The sequence below is a fragment of the Trichoderma ghanense genome (assembly GCF_004382785.1).
Source record: "Trichoderma ghanense strain CCMA-1212 chromosome Unknown scaffold_0, whole genome shotgun sequence".
Classification (NCBI taxonomy): domain Eukaryota; kingdom Fungi; phylum Ascomycota; class Sordariomycetes; order Hypocreales; family Hypocreaceae; genus Trichoderma; species Trichoderma ghanense.
Genome location: NW_027395663.1, coordinates 1,893,571 through 1,906,985, shown reverse-complemented (window position 1 = coordinate 1,906,985; position 13,415 = coordinate 1,893,571). Strand labels below are relative to the sequence as shown.

General features: G+C 55.9%; 5 protein-coding genes across 5 annotated transcripts; 2 read left to right on the top strand and 3 right to left on the bottom strand.

Annotated features, from left to right (window-relative positions):
* Positions 1–1,405: 1,405 nt before the first annotated feature.
* On the top strand, positions 1,406–3,455 carry CCMA1212_000647 (Cytoskeletal signaling protein slm1; the record flags this gene model as incomplete). The annotated part of the gene is made up of 4 exons (XM_073698108.1): positions 1,406–1,413; positions 1,762–1,894; positions 2,033–2,158; positions 2,232–3,455. The coding sequence occupies 4 exons, from the start codon at positions 1,406–1,408 to the stop codon at positions 3,453–3,455; spliced, it is 1,491 nt and encodes a 496-aa protein (XP_073563569.1).
* A 592-nt stretch (positions 3,456–4,047) lies between these two features.
* On the bottom strand, positions 4,048–5,030 carry CCMA1212_000646 (uncharacterized protein; the record flags this gene model as incomplete). The annotated part of the gene is made up of 2 exons (XM_073698107.1): positions 4,048–4,906; positions 5,002–5,030. The coding sequence occupies 2 exons, from the start codon at positions 5,028–5,030 to the stop codon at positions 4,048–4,050; spliced, it is 888 nt and encodes a 295-aa protein (XP_073563568.1).
* A 585-nt stretch (positions 5,031–5,615) lies between these two features.
* Positions 5,616–6,514, bottom strand: CCMA1212_000645 (uncharacterized protein; the record flags this gene model as incomplete). The annotated part of the gene is made up of 2 exons (XM_073698106.1): positions 5,616–6,152; positions 6,227–6,514. 2 exons carry the CDS (start codon positions 6,512–6,514, stop codon positions 5,616–5,618), a joined length of 825 nt encoding a protein of 274 aa, XP_073563571.1.
* Positions 6,515–7,217: 703 nt separating this feature from the next.
* On the top strand, positions 7,218–8,665 carry CCMA1212_000644 (putative hexaprenyl pyrophosphate synthase; the record flags this gene model as incomplete). The annotated part of the gene is made up of 2 exons (XM_073698105.1): positions 7,218–8,432; positions 8,504–8,665. 2 exons carry the CDS (start codon positions 7,218–7,220, stop codon positions 8,663–8,665), a joined length of 1,377 nt encoding a protein of 458 aa, XP_073563570.1.
* Positions 8,666–9,840: 1,175 nt separating this feature from the next.
* CCMA1212_000643 (uncharacterized protein) lies at positions 9,841–10,497 on the bottom strand (the record flags this gene model as incomplete). The annotated part of the gene is made up of 1 exon (XM_073698104.1): positions 9,841–10,497. The coding sequence occupies one exon, from the start codon at positions 10,495–10,497 to the stop codon at positions 9,841–9,843; it is 657 nt and encodes a 218-aa protein (XP_073563573.1).
* Between the last annotated feature and the right edge of the window lie 2,918 nt (positions 10,498–13,415).

Sequence of the window (13,415 nt, the reverse complement as noted above, 5' to 3'; positions counted from 1 at the left end):
ACAACTATAGACTTGGGTATGAGCGGATAGAGGGCTGTCATGACATTTTATATCGTGTGCTTTATCTTGTCTTTTTTTATGACGACCTGGTTTGGGCGTACAGTATCATGAAGGGGGTGGGCTGGTCAGTGCCTTGACGATTTTTTACATATACTATTGCTTTTCCCTCTCGAATTTTGCGATCTGCTGGTACGAAGATCTATTTACACTTTCTAGAGTGTATAGAAACATGCAATAGATAATCCCTGCTACTTAACACCTACGATTTGTGTGCTTTGAATGTGATGTCGTCAAAACATGGTTCATGGTCGTTGCGATGAGCCTCTATCACTCAGGGGCAAAACCGTATGCAGGGATTCTGAAAAGGCAGCTTGAGCCCTCTTTGGCCTCATTGGTGGCCGTGGCTGAGTCTGACGCAATTGGGCAGGTTGACAAGAGTAGAACAACCTCGAGTCGGACGAGATAGATTGGCCGAAACATGCCATCACATTGCAACTTAACAAGGAGATCGGAATTGTGTAGCCGGAAAGGCTGTCATTCTCCAGAGAGAGGCAAACAATTCAATGACAGCTGAAGGGAATACTGACGTCACGGGTGACACTAAGGATGGTGAAGCTAGAAGGGGGGCGATTTGGGCGCTGAAGAAACCTGAAGGTGGGAAATCAAGATTTGGTGGGTTGATTTGGCACATGCAGTACTTGTAGAGCATATCTGGGACTTGACGATGCTTTTGGTTCTGGAGGCATGGGTGTTTTTTTTTTTTTTTTTTTTTTTTTTTTTTTTTTTTTTTGTATGGCGAGTGAGATGCTGGATGGCGGGGACCTGGGCAGTGAACAAGAATACGAATACACGTGCTGCTGTGCTTCGTATCCCCTGGGCTAAGGAAGTAAAAAAGCGAAGAGTGAGTGGTATTTATCCCCCCACTCGGTGAAATGAGGCGACGACCCTTTTGTTATTACTGGAGACGAAAAGACGAGCTGAATGAAGTCCAGCTTGTTGATGCCATGGTTGCTCAGCTGCTGATGAGAGTTGGACACACCATCACTTACAGCAGAACATGCGCCTATGATATTCAACGTGATCATGACTCTTGCAGATCAACCGCCATCACCATGCTAAAAACGCCATTTGAACCGCAGTCCCATATGACTTGCGCTAGAACAAACCGACACAGTGGCAAAAGGTGCTTCATTCTTTTCAATGCCCTCCTCTTTTCGCTCTCTTTCTCTTCCCACGATGGAGTTGCTTGAATCCCAATGGCCTGATTTGATTCGATGCCCACCCCCCCAGCCAAACTTCAACTGGAGCCAACTGAAGTCGTAATAGTGCCGCCCGGAAAAAATGTACCTATGAGAACAAGGGGAAGGAATAGAGAGGGAAACAAGTCCCAAAGGAGTGCCCGCCAATGACCTCGTGCTTACCTAGTTTCCCTCGGCCTTGACCAGGGGGACTCTCGACTGGCTAAGCTACTATACCTACTTACCTCACAACAGCAATCAGTGACTTTGCATCACATCTTCTCTCCTCGGGTCTGGGCGCACCTTGTTTGCTGCTGTTATATTACATATTGCGCTGCTGTCGCTGCTCGACTCAAAGCTACTACTATCTCTTCTTTTTTTCACCAGCACTTAATATCTCGTCTTTATTCTTTTGCTTTGACTCGGCTTTCTTTCCGGGCCCTGAGAAAGATACGCATACGAACCCCCTTTAAGCTTGCGATTACTCCTCTTCTTCGTTGCTCCTCTGTAAACGAGCTACAAGACAAAGCGCAGCACAAGAGAGCAATTATTCTTTTCCAAACATGTCGCAGCCATCGCCGCCAAATTCCACGCTGCCGTCGCGCGCGACGACGGGGCTGAGCGAAGATGCTATTCCGGAGGCCGATCCCTCTACTGTACGTGGCACGGCATATGCATAGCGGGAGCGGGGAGAAGACACAGCGCTGAGAGAGACGCTGGTGTTGCTCTTTTGGCGACAAGTCTTTGACATTGCGTGCGAACATGCGGGCTAACCATATGGCGACAACGTGTAGACAGCCGGGTTGCTTGCGGAGCGCCTCCAGGCGTGGAAGCACATGGTGGGATACCTCGAGGAGTATGTCGAGGCCGTCGAGAAGGTGCATGGCCGCCAGGCGAAGGAGTACGAGAAGGTCCTGAAGGTGAGTGCCGACCGCTTTTGGTCTTGCGATTGCTTCCTCGGACGTGTTCAGCCAACTGACTCTCTGGCGATAGACCATCTCCAACCCCCTGCGCGAGGGCCACCACTTCGATCAGAGCCTCGGCGGAGTGGCCGGCTTCTTCGAGAACATGCGGGCCAACACGCAGGCCATGATCAACACCAACGTCGAGACGGAGAAGAGCATCAAGGGCTCGGTGCTGCCCATCCTCGACCGGCTGCACAAGGAGATCAAGCACAAGGCCAAGGAGCTGGCGAGCGGCGCGCAGGCGGGCGCCAAGGAGGTCGACAAGCTGCGCAACGTGACGCAGAAGCACATTGAGCTGTTGGGCCAGCAGGCGGCGGCCTTTGAGTCCCACGGCGGCCGGATGAACAGCCACGACGACCCCTACGTGGTGCGCCGCGGCGTGGTGCACCGCCTGAGCAACCAGGTCATTGCCGAGAACAACCACCACAACGACCTGGTGGCCGTGCAGAACAACTTCCGCACCTTTGAGGCGCACATCCTCGAGGTCGTGCAGCAGGCCATTGAGGGCTTCACCCAGCTGGCCGGCGGCCAGGGCGAGAAGATGCGCGCGCTGCACAGCGACATCCTCGGCACCGTCCAGTGCATCCCGCGCGACTTTGAGTGGACCAACTTCCAGCACCGCGCCGCCGACCGGCTCGTCAGCGCAAACGACCCCCCGCGGTCCGTCGAGGCGATCCAGTTCCCTAACATGGAGCACCCGTCGACAAAGGCCCTGATCGAGGGATCGCTCGAGCGCAAGTCGCGCAACAAGCTGTCCTTTGGCTACTCGACCGGCTACTACGTCGTGACGCCCTCCAAGTTCCTGCACGAGTTCAAGGACTCGGACGACGCGCGCAACGACCCCAAGCCCGAGCTGTCCATCTATCTGCCCGACGCCGTCATCGGCGTGCCCACGGGCGACAAGTTTACCATCAAGGGCAAGGACAAGAGCGGCACGCTGAGCAGTAAGCTGACGGGAAGCTCCGAGATCAGCTTCAAGGCCCACACGCCCGCCGACGCCCAGCGCTGGTTCCAGGTCGTCCAGGGCGTTACCAACGCCGCTCCCCCCGTCGCGGCGGCTGCCGGCGGCACCAACTCGTCGACGCCCGCGTCCCCCGTGGCCACTTCGCCGACTACGACCTCGCCGCAGGCGACGACGCTGCCGGTCGGGCAGGCCAGGCCGGCCGAGGGAGAGGCCAAGGCGCCCGTCGACAAGCACCAGGCTCAGGAGGCGGGTGTCACGGGCGGAGAGGCGAACCCTGGGGCTGTTTAGTATGTGGACGGAGAGGGCTGGTAATGGCAAGAGGAGGGAAGGGCGATGATGTGGAGAGTTGAGTGCTGCGTCTCTCGAGGTTCCTTGTCTTCTATTCTTGAACACCTTTTCTTCTAATCCCGTTGTAGTTATGATATCCTGTGGAGGAGAGACTGGGACAGTAGTGTTGCTTGGAACAATGTAATCATGAATGACGAGGGAGTCTCTATGGTGCAATGCGTCATGGCTGTGGTGTGTTGATGTTTGAGTGGAAAGTCAAGCCTGCCTTTTATGGAGGCAGTTGATTGTAATGGTTTTTCCCCTACCAGAGTGAGATGCTGAATTGGTTTCAAAGAATTACGTGATATGAGACCGAAGTCTGTTCTCTCCGTCAGCACCATGGCTCGGGATGACAATGCCCGATTCTCTATCCAATGACACACATGCAATTGTTCTTCCTTTCCACCACACATGCAGAGCAGTGAAAGTAAAACCACGAACCATGTTCTTCAATACTCATACAAAGCTTTTCTCATTCATCTGTACATGTATAGGTGTGTGTATGTGTATGTGTTGTACCTGTGCCTGTGCATGTTGCAGGTGCAAAGGGGTATCATAACTCGTCCATCCTGCGCTTCCTCTGCGCCCTCAACACAGCCTTGTGCGCCTTGTCATGAAACTTGACGTCGTCGGGGTAGAGCGGGTTCCAGACCGTATCGCAGATTTTGCACTCGGAGAAGGCTGCCTTGGCGGAGATGTTGAGCGTTGTCTGGACGGTTGGGGATGATGATGATGATTGTCCGGAGGGCTTTTGATGGTTTCGGAGGGAGGTTTTTCGGGGGGATGTTGAGGTTGATGGTGCGTCTGGAACGGATGCTTTTGTGGCGTTTGAGGTTGTGGTTCTGAGAGGGGGCCGGGATTGAAGGTCGGTTTCGTGTTCTTGTTCCGAGGGGGTTTCGTCTGATTCCTGGGGCTCGTCTAGAGGTTCGTGCGTGACGGGCTTGATTTTGAGGAGCCGGGGTTTTCTCCTAGAAGACTGTTTCCGCTTCGGGGGTGATTCTGGGAGAGCTGACGGTTCGTCCTCTGGCTGGGGTTGTGACTCCTGTGGCGGAGGTGGTGTCTCGTCTTTGGGCTTTGGTGGAGCTGGAGCTGGCTTGAAGTAGCTCAGGATGGAACCCTTGGATGATGATGTGCGCTTGGTGTCTGGCTTGGTCTGATTCGCGGCATCATCAAGATCTGATCTTGTCTCAGATGAGGCTGACGGCGTGGCCTCTGGTTCTGGGGCGTCATTTGAGCTGTCGGGAGTTGAGATGGCTTCCTCCTCTTGCTGGTCTTGCTGCTGATTCTTGAGAGCGGAGAGCCGTCGTCTTTTGAGGGGTGGTCCGCTCTGGGCTTCGGGGGTGGAGGGTTGTCTGCCGTAGGTGCGTAGAGGCTTGTCGCGCTTGCGGAGGTGGTGCAGGCCGGGCTTTGTTCTGGGCGCATGATGTGAGTAAAGATAGCCATGAGTTATGCCAACAAAAACCTAAAGAGGCGATTCGATCTGGGAGAAGCGAGTAGGAGGACTAACATTGAGTATTCAGGCGACGAGTTGACCATGGCGACTCCAGATGAATCGCGCGTGAGGGACGCAGATTCGCGGCGATTTGCGTGCGCGAGGATGGAGGTGCCAGACTGATGTCCAAGACAGATTGCTTTCCGAGGACGTTATAATCGATACACAAGAGTAACTCTTTGTTAGAAAGGACCGATTTCTCGCGGGTTTGGCTGAAGTTTGTGCTTGGGATGGAAAAGAGATGCGTTGTTGGTGCTCGGGGGATCAAATGATACAATGGCCCCCCCACACGCGGGAAAGACGCGTCGAGGCGCGATGGGCGGGCACTTTACGCGGTGTCACATGCATGCGCTTTCAGCCACTTACACAGGGCCATTTGTTTGAACCGCATACATGATGTGAACGAGGCAGATTTAACATTGTAGAGGAAAGTCCGTTTACTAGGCTCTGATGTGATTCAATTAATGCCTTGTGACTTCCAGATGAGATGTGTATGAGACGGATGATGTGATGGCGTCTTGATTACTTCGTACTGCCATTGGGACATGTGCTGTATGCAACAGTAATGAGATGTACGAGATATTGATAGACAACGCTTGCAAATATGAATGGAAAAAACGCAAAGTATGCTACAGCTCTGGATCATCCGGTTTCGCCGGCATCCTCCTCCTTACCTGCCCCTCCCCCTCCTCCTTGCTCTCTATCAAAACGCCCTTCTCATCCCCCCCGTCGTCGTCCTCTCGTCCCACGATCCACGTCTGGACAACCTCTTTGATCTCCTTGGCCGCGCCCTGCTTGCTCTTCGCATCGCCCAACCTCCACATGTAGCTCGAATAGACTGCGACCTCCGCAACGGCAACCACGATGCTCCCCCCAAGAGACAAGAAGATCCGGGACGACAGGCTCCACCACCGGCCGGCGATCCACAGCGTCACCGCCACGCCGGCGATGCTGACGAGGAAGTTGATGATGAGCATCACCTGGCGGTGGATGTCGTTGACCGTCACCTCGTCGTCGCCGAGGTCTTCCGCCTTCGAGGGCCGGTTGGCCCCGGCGAAGCGGTGCTGGAAAGTCTCGAGCGGAGGGGGCGGGTTGATCATGCGCTCGTAGGAGCGGGCGTCTTCTTCGCGGCGGAGACGGGCCATGAGGGCTTTGTATTCTTCGGACTGTTCGGTGTACATGGAATTTCTTGTTAGCAATGGGGGATTCAGATTCATCGCATGAGATGTTGGGCACCGACTGGCTCGGGTTTTGGCGGAGGAGGTGGGATGTAGACGCGGGAGCCCTGGAGCAGCTGTTCCAGGCTGTATTTCGGTGTTGGCGATTGCGAAGCCTTGAGCTTCTTGGAGAGACTGATTATGTCGCTGTGGGAGATGGCATTGCCAACTGCTGGCTCTGGTGACGAGGCTGATGATTCGGCATTGGGCTGCCGCTCGCTGGCGGCGTCGTTGCCGTCGTCGGTTCCGCGCAGGCCGTCGAGCAGCTTCAGCGCGTCCACAATGGACGGCGTCATTGTTAGTAGAACCATGGCGAGTGGGAGTCTGATGTTGCTGTGACGAGGCTGTTGCAAGATGAAGCATGTGTTTACTTTTGCGTCAGCATTCGGTCCCTCTGCCGTCTGGTGTCACATTCATCGTAACCAATCAAGCAGCTATCGAAGCACAACTGCAGCTATGGTTGGTGCGGGGCATTTCCTCCAAGCAAATCATTCGGATTGGATGCCAGTTTCTGGTTGCCGACCCAGGTTACATGTACTGACCTCATCGCCTAGCACGCTAAGCCCGGATGGCGGGCGTTCAAGCACCTACAGGGTACCGCCACAAGCGGCCGAGCTGTGCTGTTGTGCAGCAGCGCTACAGGGCCTGCGACCCCTGTGCTCCAGGGCGCGCCGTGCTGAACGCCCGCCACAGCAGGGGCCAGCCAATGAGCAGCTGCGGTTCGGTCCCGGATTGCCCCTCGCCTCTGTCGGCCTTGTCGAGGTCCCGCCAAAGTTGCGCTGCAAAAGTTTCGGCCGCCTGGGATTTTGCGACTCCAACCACGAAAACGAAAAAGCTGACGGCGAAACTGCGCGACTTTGCGGCGCTTTGAACCAACGTCCTCGATCGCAGCCAGCTGCCCAGACGACTGCGAAAGACCCGGTCCGTGATCCCGCGTGTGTCTGTCGCCTGGACTTGCCGCAAACCCCCCCCCCCCCCCCCCCCNAAACCCCCCCCCCCCCCCCGTCTGCGCAGATGAGGCTCCGTGCGGGAGCTCCGGCGGCTCTCCGCGGCCGAATGGGAGCGGCGACGTCGACGTGCCATGTCTGCCACCGGCCCGTGATGGCGAGCTCGAGCTCTGCCGCCGTCTCCATCTCGGCGCTGGGCTTCCAGCAGGCCGGGCTGCACTCGAGCTCGAACCGCGGCTCGGCGTGGGCGGCCGCCGTCCAGGTGGCCACCAACATGGTGGGCAACGTCGCCAAGCGGGCGGCCAAGGACACCATGACGATTGATCCGCTGCGCGCCGTGGCCAAGGAGATGAAGTTCCTGACGGGCAACATCCGCAAGCTGCTGGGCTCCGGCCACCCGGCCCTCGACCGCGTCGCCAAGTACTACACGCAGGCCGAGGGCAAGCATGTGCGGCCGCTCATCGTGCTGCTCATGTCGCGGGCCACCCATCTGTGTCCCAAGAGCCCGCGCCACGCGTCGCCCGAGACGGCCCGGGGCATCGACTCGTCAATATCGCCCATGCAGATCCTCAGCGACGTCAACCCCATGGCGAGCTCGACGTCGTATGAGGCCGAGCTGGCCGACGCGGCGAACGCGAACCTCGACATCCTCCCGAGCCAGAGGCGGCTGGCCGAAATCACAGAGCTGATCCACACGGCATCTCTGCTGCACGACGACGTCATTGACCACTCCGTGTCGAGGCGAGGGGCGCCGTCGGCCAACCTCGAGTTTGGCAACAAGATGGCCGTCCTGGCGGGCGATTTCCTCCTGGGCAGGGCGTCTGTCGCCCTGGCGCGGCTGCGCAATGCCGAGGTGGTCGAGCTGCTGGCCACGGTCATTGCCAACCTGGTCGAGGGCGAGTTCATGCAGCTCAAGAACACGGAGCGCGACGAGCGCAGCCCCAAGTGGTCCGAGGAGACGCTGAGCTACTACCTGCAGAAGACGTACCTCAAGACGGCCAGCCTCATCTCCAAGTCGTGCCGGGCCGCGGCCCTCCTTGGCAACGCCGACCAGCACACGGTCGAGGCCGCCTACTCGTACGGCCGGAACCTGGGCCTGGCGTTCCAGCTGGTGGACGACATGCTGGACTACACGCGGAGCGGACAGGACCTGGGCAAGCCCGCAGGAGCCGATCTGGAGCTGGGACTGGCCACGGCGCCGCTGCTGTTTGCCTGGAAGCAGACGCCGGAGCTGGGCGCTCTCGTTGGGCGCAAGTTTTCCCAAGAGGGTGACGTTTTGAGGGTGAGTTTGTTTTTGCATGACATGCTGCGCATGTTCCAGACCTTTGATGGGGTTGACTGACAGCGTTACAGGCCCGCCAGTTGGTTCTCCAGAGCGACGGAGTCGAGCAGACCAGAGCGCTTGCTTACGACTACTCCGAGAAGGCCATTGCTGCCATTGCCGACTTCCCCGACAGCGAGGCCAAGGACGGTCTCATTGAGATGGCTCACAAGACGATTCAGCGTCAAAAGTGAGGAACTGCATCACAGCTGCGTATTACAACGCATTTCGGCCACACACCACACACTACACGATTGACAGGCGGGTTACGCAGGGAGGAGGCGATCTGCATATCTGGCGTTTGTACGATTATTCCACTCTTGGGCAATAAAAAGGGTTCAACAAGTGTAGGGGAGTACTGAAAATTATGAAAAAAGAAAGGGTTAAGGGGGGCAAAAATGTTGTTCTGGGTGGGAGAAGAGGGGGCTTCATTTTGCTTTTTCTTTTTCTTGTCTCTCTGCGCCCTGTGCTGAAACTTGTGAAAGAACAAAGAGTCACGGCATCTTGGAATCAATCAACACCACTTATAGGGTACGTTTAAAGCATGCAGATAGAAGGGCATCAGGTCAGCTATTTGATTTGAAATAAAAAAAAAATCATAAAAATTACAAAGACGGTACCAATAAATGCCCTTTGTGACACCAACTGATGCGAAGGAACATTGAATACATGCAGTCAGTGGTCTTTACCAGGTGGGTACGTTGTGCAGAGTTGACGTGGTACAGCCTTGATATCGCATGTTGGCCCCGTCAAACGAAGGGGAAGGATGTGGCGGGAATGAACCAACAAACATCTACATTGACCCGCCTACTCATGATGCATCTTTCATCGGAAGCCAGCTGTCCATCGTTTCTTGCTTGCGTTTCTTGTTGAAATGTCCGTCGGGGATGATGATGATGATGGACGAATTGTCTCTTTCACCAAGGTGCCATTCGCTTAGCTGCTCGTTTTGCTTCGTCCTCCTGCTGGCTACAAGCAAGGGAGTGGAGAGAGACCAGGACGTGGGATGTGGTGATTGGAGGCGTGTTGTGTATCTGTATGTACGAAGGTAGTATGCATCTGCCATGTGGTATCTCATATAGTACACATATCTAGTGGTGTTCTCGTCTAACAGCTTACAGGGCGTGTGGATGCCCGAATGTCTTCATATCTTGGACCGATGATATCTGGGGTTGATGTTCGTCTCGTTGGGTCTGCTTGCTATCCCGGTGGAGGGTACACGGACTCAAGCTGCATTCGAAGCAACCCTTGCAAATGCTCAATTGACAAATCTACATGCTTCTATATGATATCTTCCAAAAACGCTATCCCAAATGACTAATAATATCGACAGAAACCCTTCTTTGAGGGGGGGCATATCAGGGGAACATTAGCCAACCATGGACCCCATCTCCGACCTCTTCATCAGCCGCACCCTGCCCCCATTGATCTGGTTCTTGGGCACCCCCTTAATCTCCTTGCCCTCGGCGTTCAGCATGTCCATCTTGTCCCAGCGGCCCGGCATGCCGGGTAGCGTCGGGACCGTCTTGGAGCCGCCGTGGTAGACGACCTCGAGGCCGTTGATCTGCGCGCCCGAGCCCAGCTTCTTGCAGCTCTGGTAGAGGTACTTGCCGCGGGGCGACTGGAGGTCGTCGTCGTCCGTGGTGCCGGCATCGCATATCATCATGACGCCGTTTATCTGATCGACCCCCGAGTCGGCCTTGCAGTCGGTGTAGTGGGCAATGTCGTAGCGCTCGCCCGTGTGGGCAATCATGTAGGGGAAGTGGGCGGCGTCGGGGGCACCGGTCTCGACCCACATGACCGGCGCCCCGATGGCATAGTTGTTGTGAGGCTGGCCGGCGGCGGCAGCGGCAGCGGAAGAGGTCCCGGCGCCGGGGGAGACGTACGAGGTCATGGACATGGAGGGCGGGGGCATCGCGGGGGTGTAGAATGTGCCTTGGAGCTGGCCGTGAAGCGGGCTCTGAAAGATGGTTTCCGTCTCGCTCTCGGAGACGATGTGCATCTGAGTATTGGGACTGGGAGCCATGGTTGGTTGCTGAGGTGTTCCGAGGTGGTGATGGTGATGGAGCTTTGTCTGCTGCGGTGCTGACGCGAGTTGAGGCCTTCCTGGATGGAGTGGCGCAAAAGTTGGCCGAAGACGTTGAAGAGACAGAGGTAGGTGGTAGAGAAGAGGGCGCTGAAGAGTATGAAAGAAGAGGTGGAAGAGAATGAGGAATGATGGGGAGGAAATGGTCGAGGACAACGGGAGCCCCTTCGTCTTATATAGACAACTCCAAGGCGCTTGACTGCTGTCGAATGGGGGGCATCCAGTCAATCGTTGTTACCTCAACGGGTGACCTCCTCGATCTGGTGTCATCGACTTCCCCCTCCTTGGATAAAGATTACTGCCTTTTGCCGATCATCCTCTGGGATATCAGACAGACAAGCACGCTTGCGTTGTCACCCAACCCCTCCTTCTCTTCTTCAACGGCGCGTATCCATACAGTCCAGCGGACTCATCACAGACCTGCATGACACACCAAGTCGGTCATGGCCAATCTGAGGGCACCCGGTGTTGAGCTAGCAGCCATCGGGGAGAGGCGGCTATCTTGTGGCTACCTTAGCTGACTTGCGTGGAGCGTCTCGATGGTCTAGAGCAGTGAGGAAAAAGCAAAGTCTAGCTCCCCTTTACCTTTTCCCCCTCCCCCATCTCGCCCTTAGCTCTGGAATGTCAGAAAGATGGGGACAGGAGGTGTGAGAAAGAGCTGGGAGAGCTGAAATAGCTCCCAGCCACGGAACGGATAGTCCAAGAAGTCGAGTAAATGTCCCCGTGTCTCGCCATGGTCACCGCATCCGCAGAGTCCCCTCTTCCGAGAGGCCACCAGCTGCTGATCTGCATGTCCGCACTTGACGTTGCCGGCACGCAACCTAGGCAGTCATGCCGGGCAATCAAAGCATGAGGGTCGGTTAGAAGCAAGGGAGGACTCAATGTCACCCAGCAATGCGAGAGAGATGTGTAGTGATTTGTCGACCGTACGTCTCGAGGCATCCGAGACAATGACACTATGACTGGCATAACCCTGGTAAGGCAACCCGTGAGAACCAGAGCTGGCCATCAGTTAGCGCCCTGTATACGCATGTTGGCTCACGCAAATCGTAGCAACGTCGAACTCACCGCTCTAAGCGCCTGGGCTGATACTGCTGGTTCTCATGAGGTACTTTAGTATGAGCGTAGGGGAGGGGAGGATCTTGCTGGGCGAGAATCCAGGGCTGAAGTAGATGAGCAGGTAGTGCAACTAGAGGCTTTGTACTAACTACGTCGAAGAAGAAACCAGTACCATCCTGCGTTGTCGAGCTGAGCCTCCAAAGCCAGTCGAGACTCTGGTAGCGGTACAATGGCTCCGGGCAACAGAGCAACAAGCAGATTGTAACAGCGCTGTATAGTCTGGTGATGAGCCTGGACCTCGATAAGTTGACGTCGTGGTGTCTCTGTAGATATGTTGCGGCACAAAGGAGGATCCGACCGGAAGGACGAGGACATCCCTGTTGCTGCTTTGCATAGATAAAACCGGGTTAAGCCCAAGACATTCCCACTTCTTGGACTACTACCTACTACCTGGCAAGCCAATGTTGGTAGTTCGTATGTATGCCGCACCGTGACTGCACGCATTCTCTCGAAGCGAAGGAAAGCACATGGCGCGATAAGTCAGGTCGACATCAGGTAGACAAACATGTCGAAGATGCCTCTATGCATGATGGCACCACGTGTTGCCATATGAGGCACCTTGCTCATGCTGGCATATCATCATCGACTGTTCCAGCCCATCGTCGAGCGAGAACAGCACGCACATCTGCACGAAACGTGAATGCCTGTCATTGGCCTTTGGCCTCTTGCCGTGGTCCAAGCCGGGAAGCACAGCTGTTCAATAGCATCTCACTCGGTTAAGCCAAATCTGAGTTCCTAGATGCCTGCGCGGAGACGGCTGGTATTACCGACAACGGCCGTGAGCGCGTGTTGGCCCCAAATTCGACATCTCTATCTGGCCGACTACCACCTCGAGCCCCAAGAAGGGCCAATAGAAAGCGTCGTGCTGCCGGTATATCATTCCCTCATGCACCCGTTGTAGCATAGCAGCGCGAGTCGGGATGCTCTCCGGCCAGATATGGAGACCTGCGTAGACGACGGTCATTGCATACCATGGTGGCAAAGGTTGGGCTGGAACGACTCAAGTTCAATCTGTGACCCAGTATGCCTTTGGTTTCCTTCTCCATGCGGGGAACGGCCAATTGGGATGGTGCTATTCGTACGGTGATATGCAGCAGGCCGCGGGAAGGGAAGTCGGTCCCGATTTGCTGCTTTATCCGCGCGAGGGAGATCCAGACCAGGCTCTCACAGGCGATGTCTTTCCTTGCTCCCCCCCCCTTCAGGACTGAGGCTCGACTGAGAGCTGAGGTACCCAAATTCAACCAGGTTTCGTTGCATGGCAGTACTCGTACTCATGGTCAGCTTGAGCAGGCGATCTCGTCGCCTTGGCTGGATTTCATGGCCTCGATAAAGGCAAGACTGCTTCGCTGTTTCGCTTCGTATGTATTCCAGCGTGCTCCGTCCTCAGCGCGCGCGCGGCAGTGCAGCGCCACTGGCCGGCCGTTCGCCCCGCAGAACCATCTCAACTAAGCCCCAAAAGCAATCCGGAGAGGCAGCGAATGAGCTGGAAGATCGCCGGCGTGAAGCTCCGCAGAGCATGTGGGAAACCGGAGTGTTTGTTGCGTCTAAACTTACTGTACCTTAGGCCCATGAGGTGCTGGGTCACTCGCACGTGCGCCCCCTCTTTCTCTCGCTGTATTAGGTAATAACTGGGCTGGTCCATTCGACGCCCAGGCATGCGGTGATTGCAAGGGCCACGCGTGACCTCATTAGTCAGCATACAGCATGCCGCAGAACGACCAATCAACTTGGCAGATACG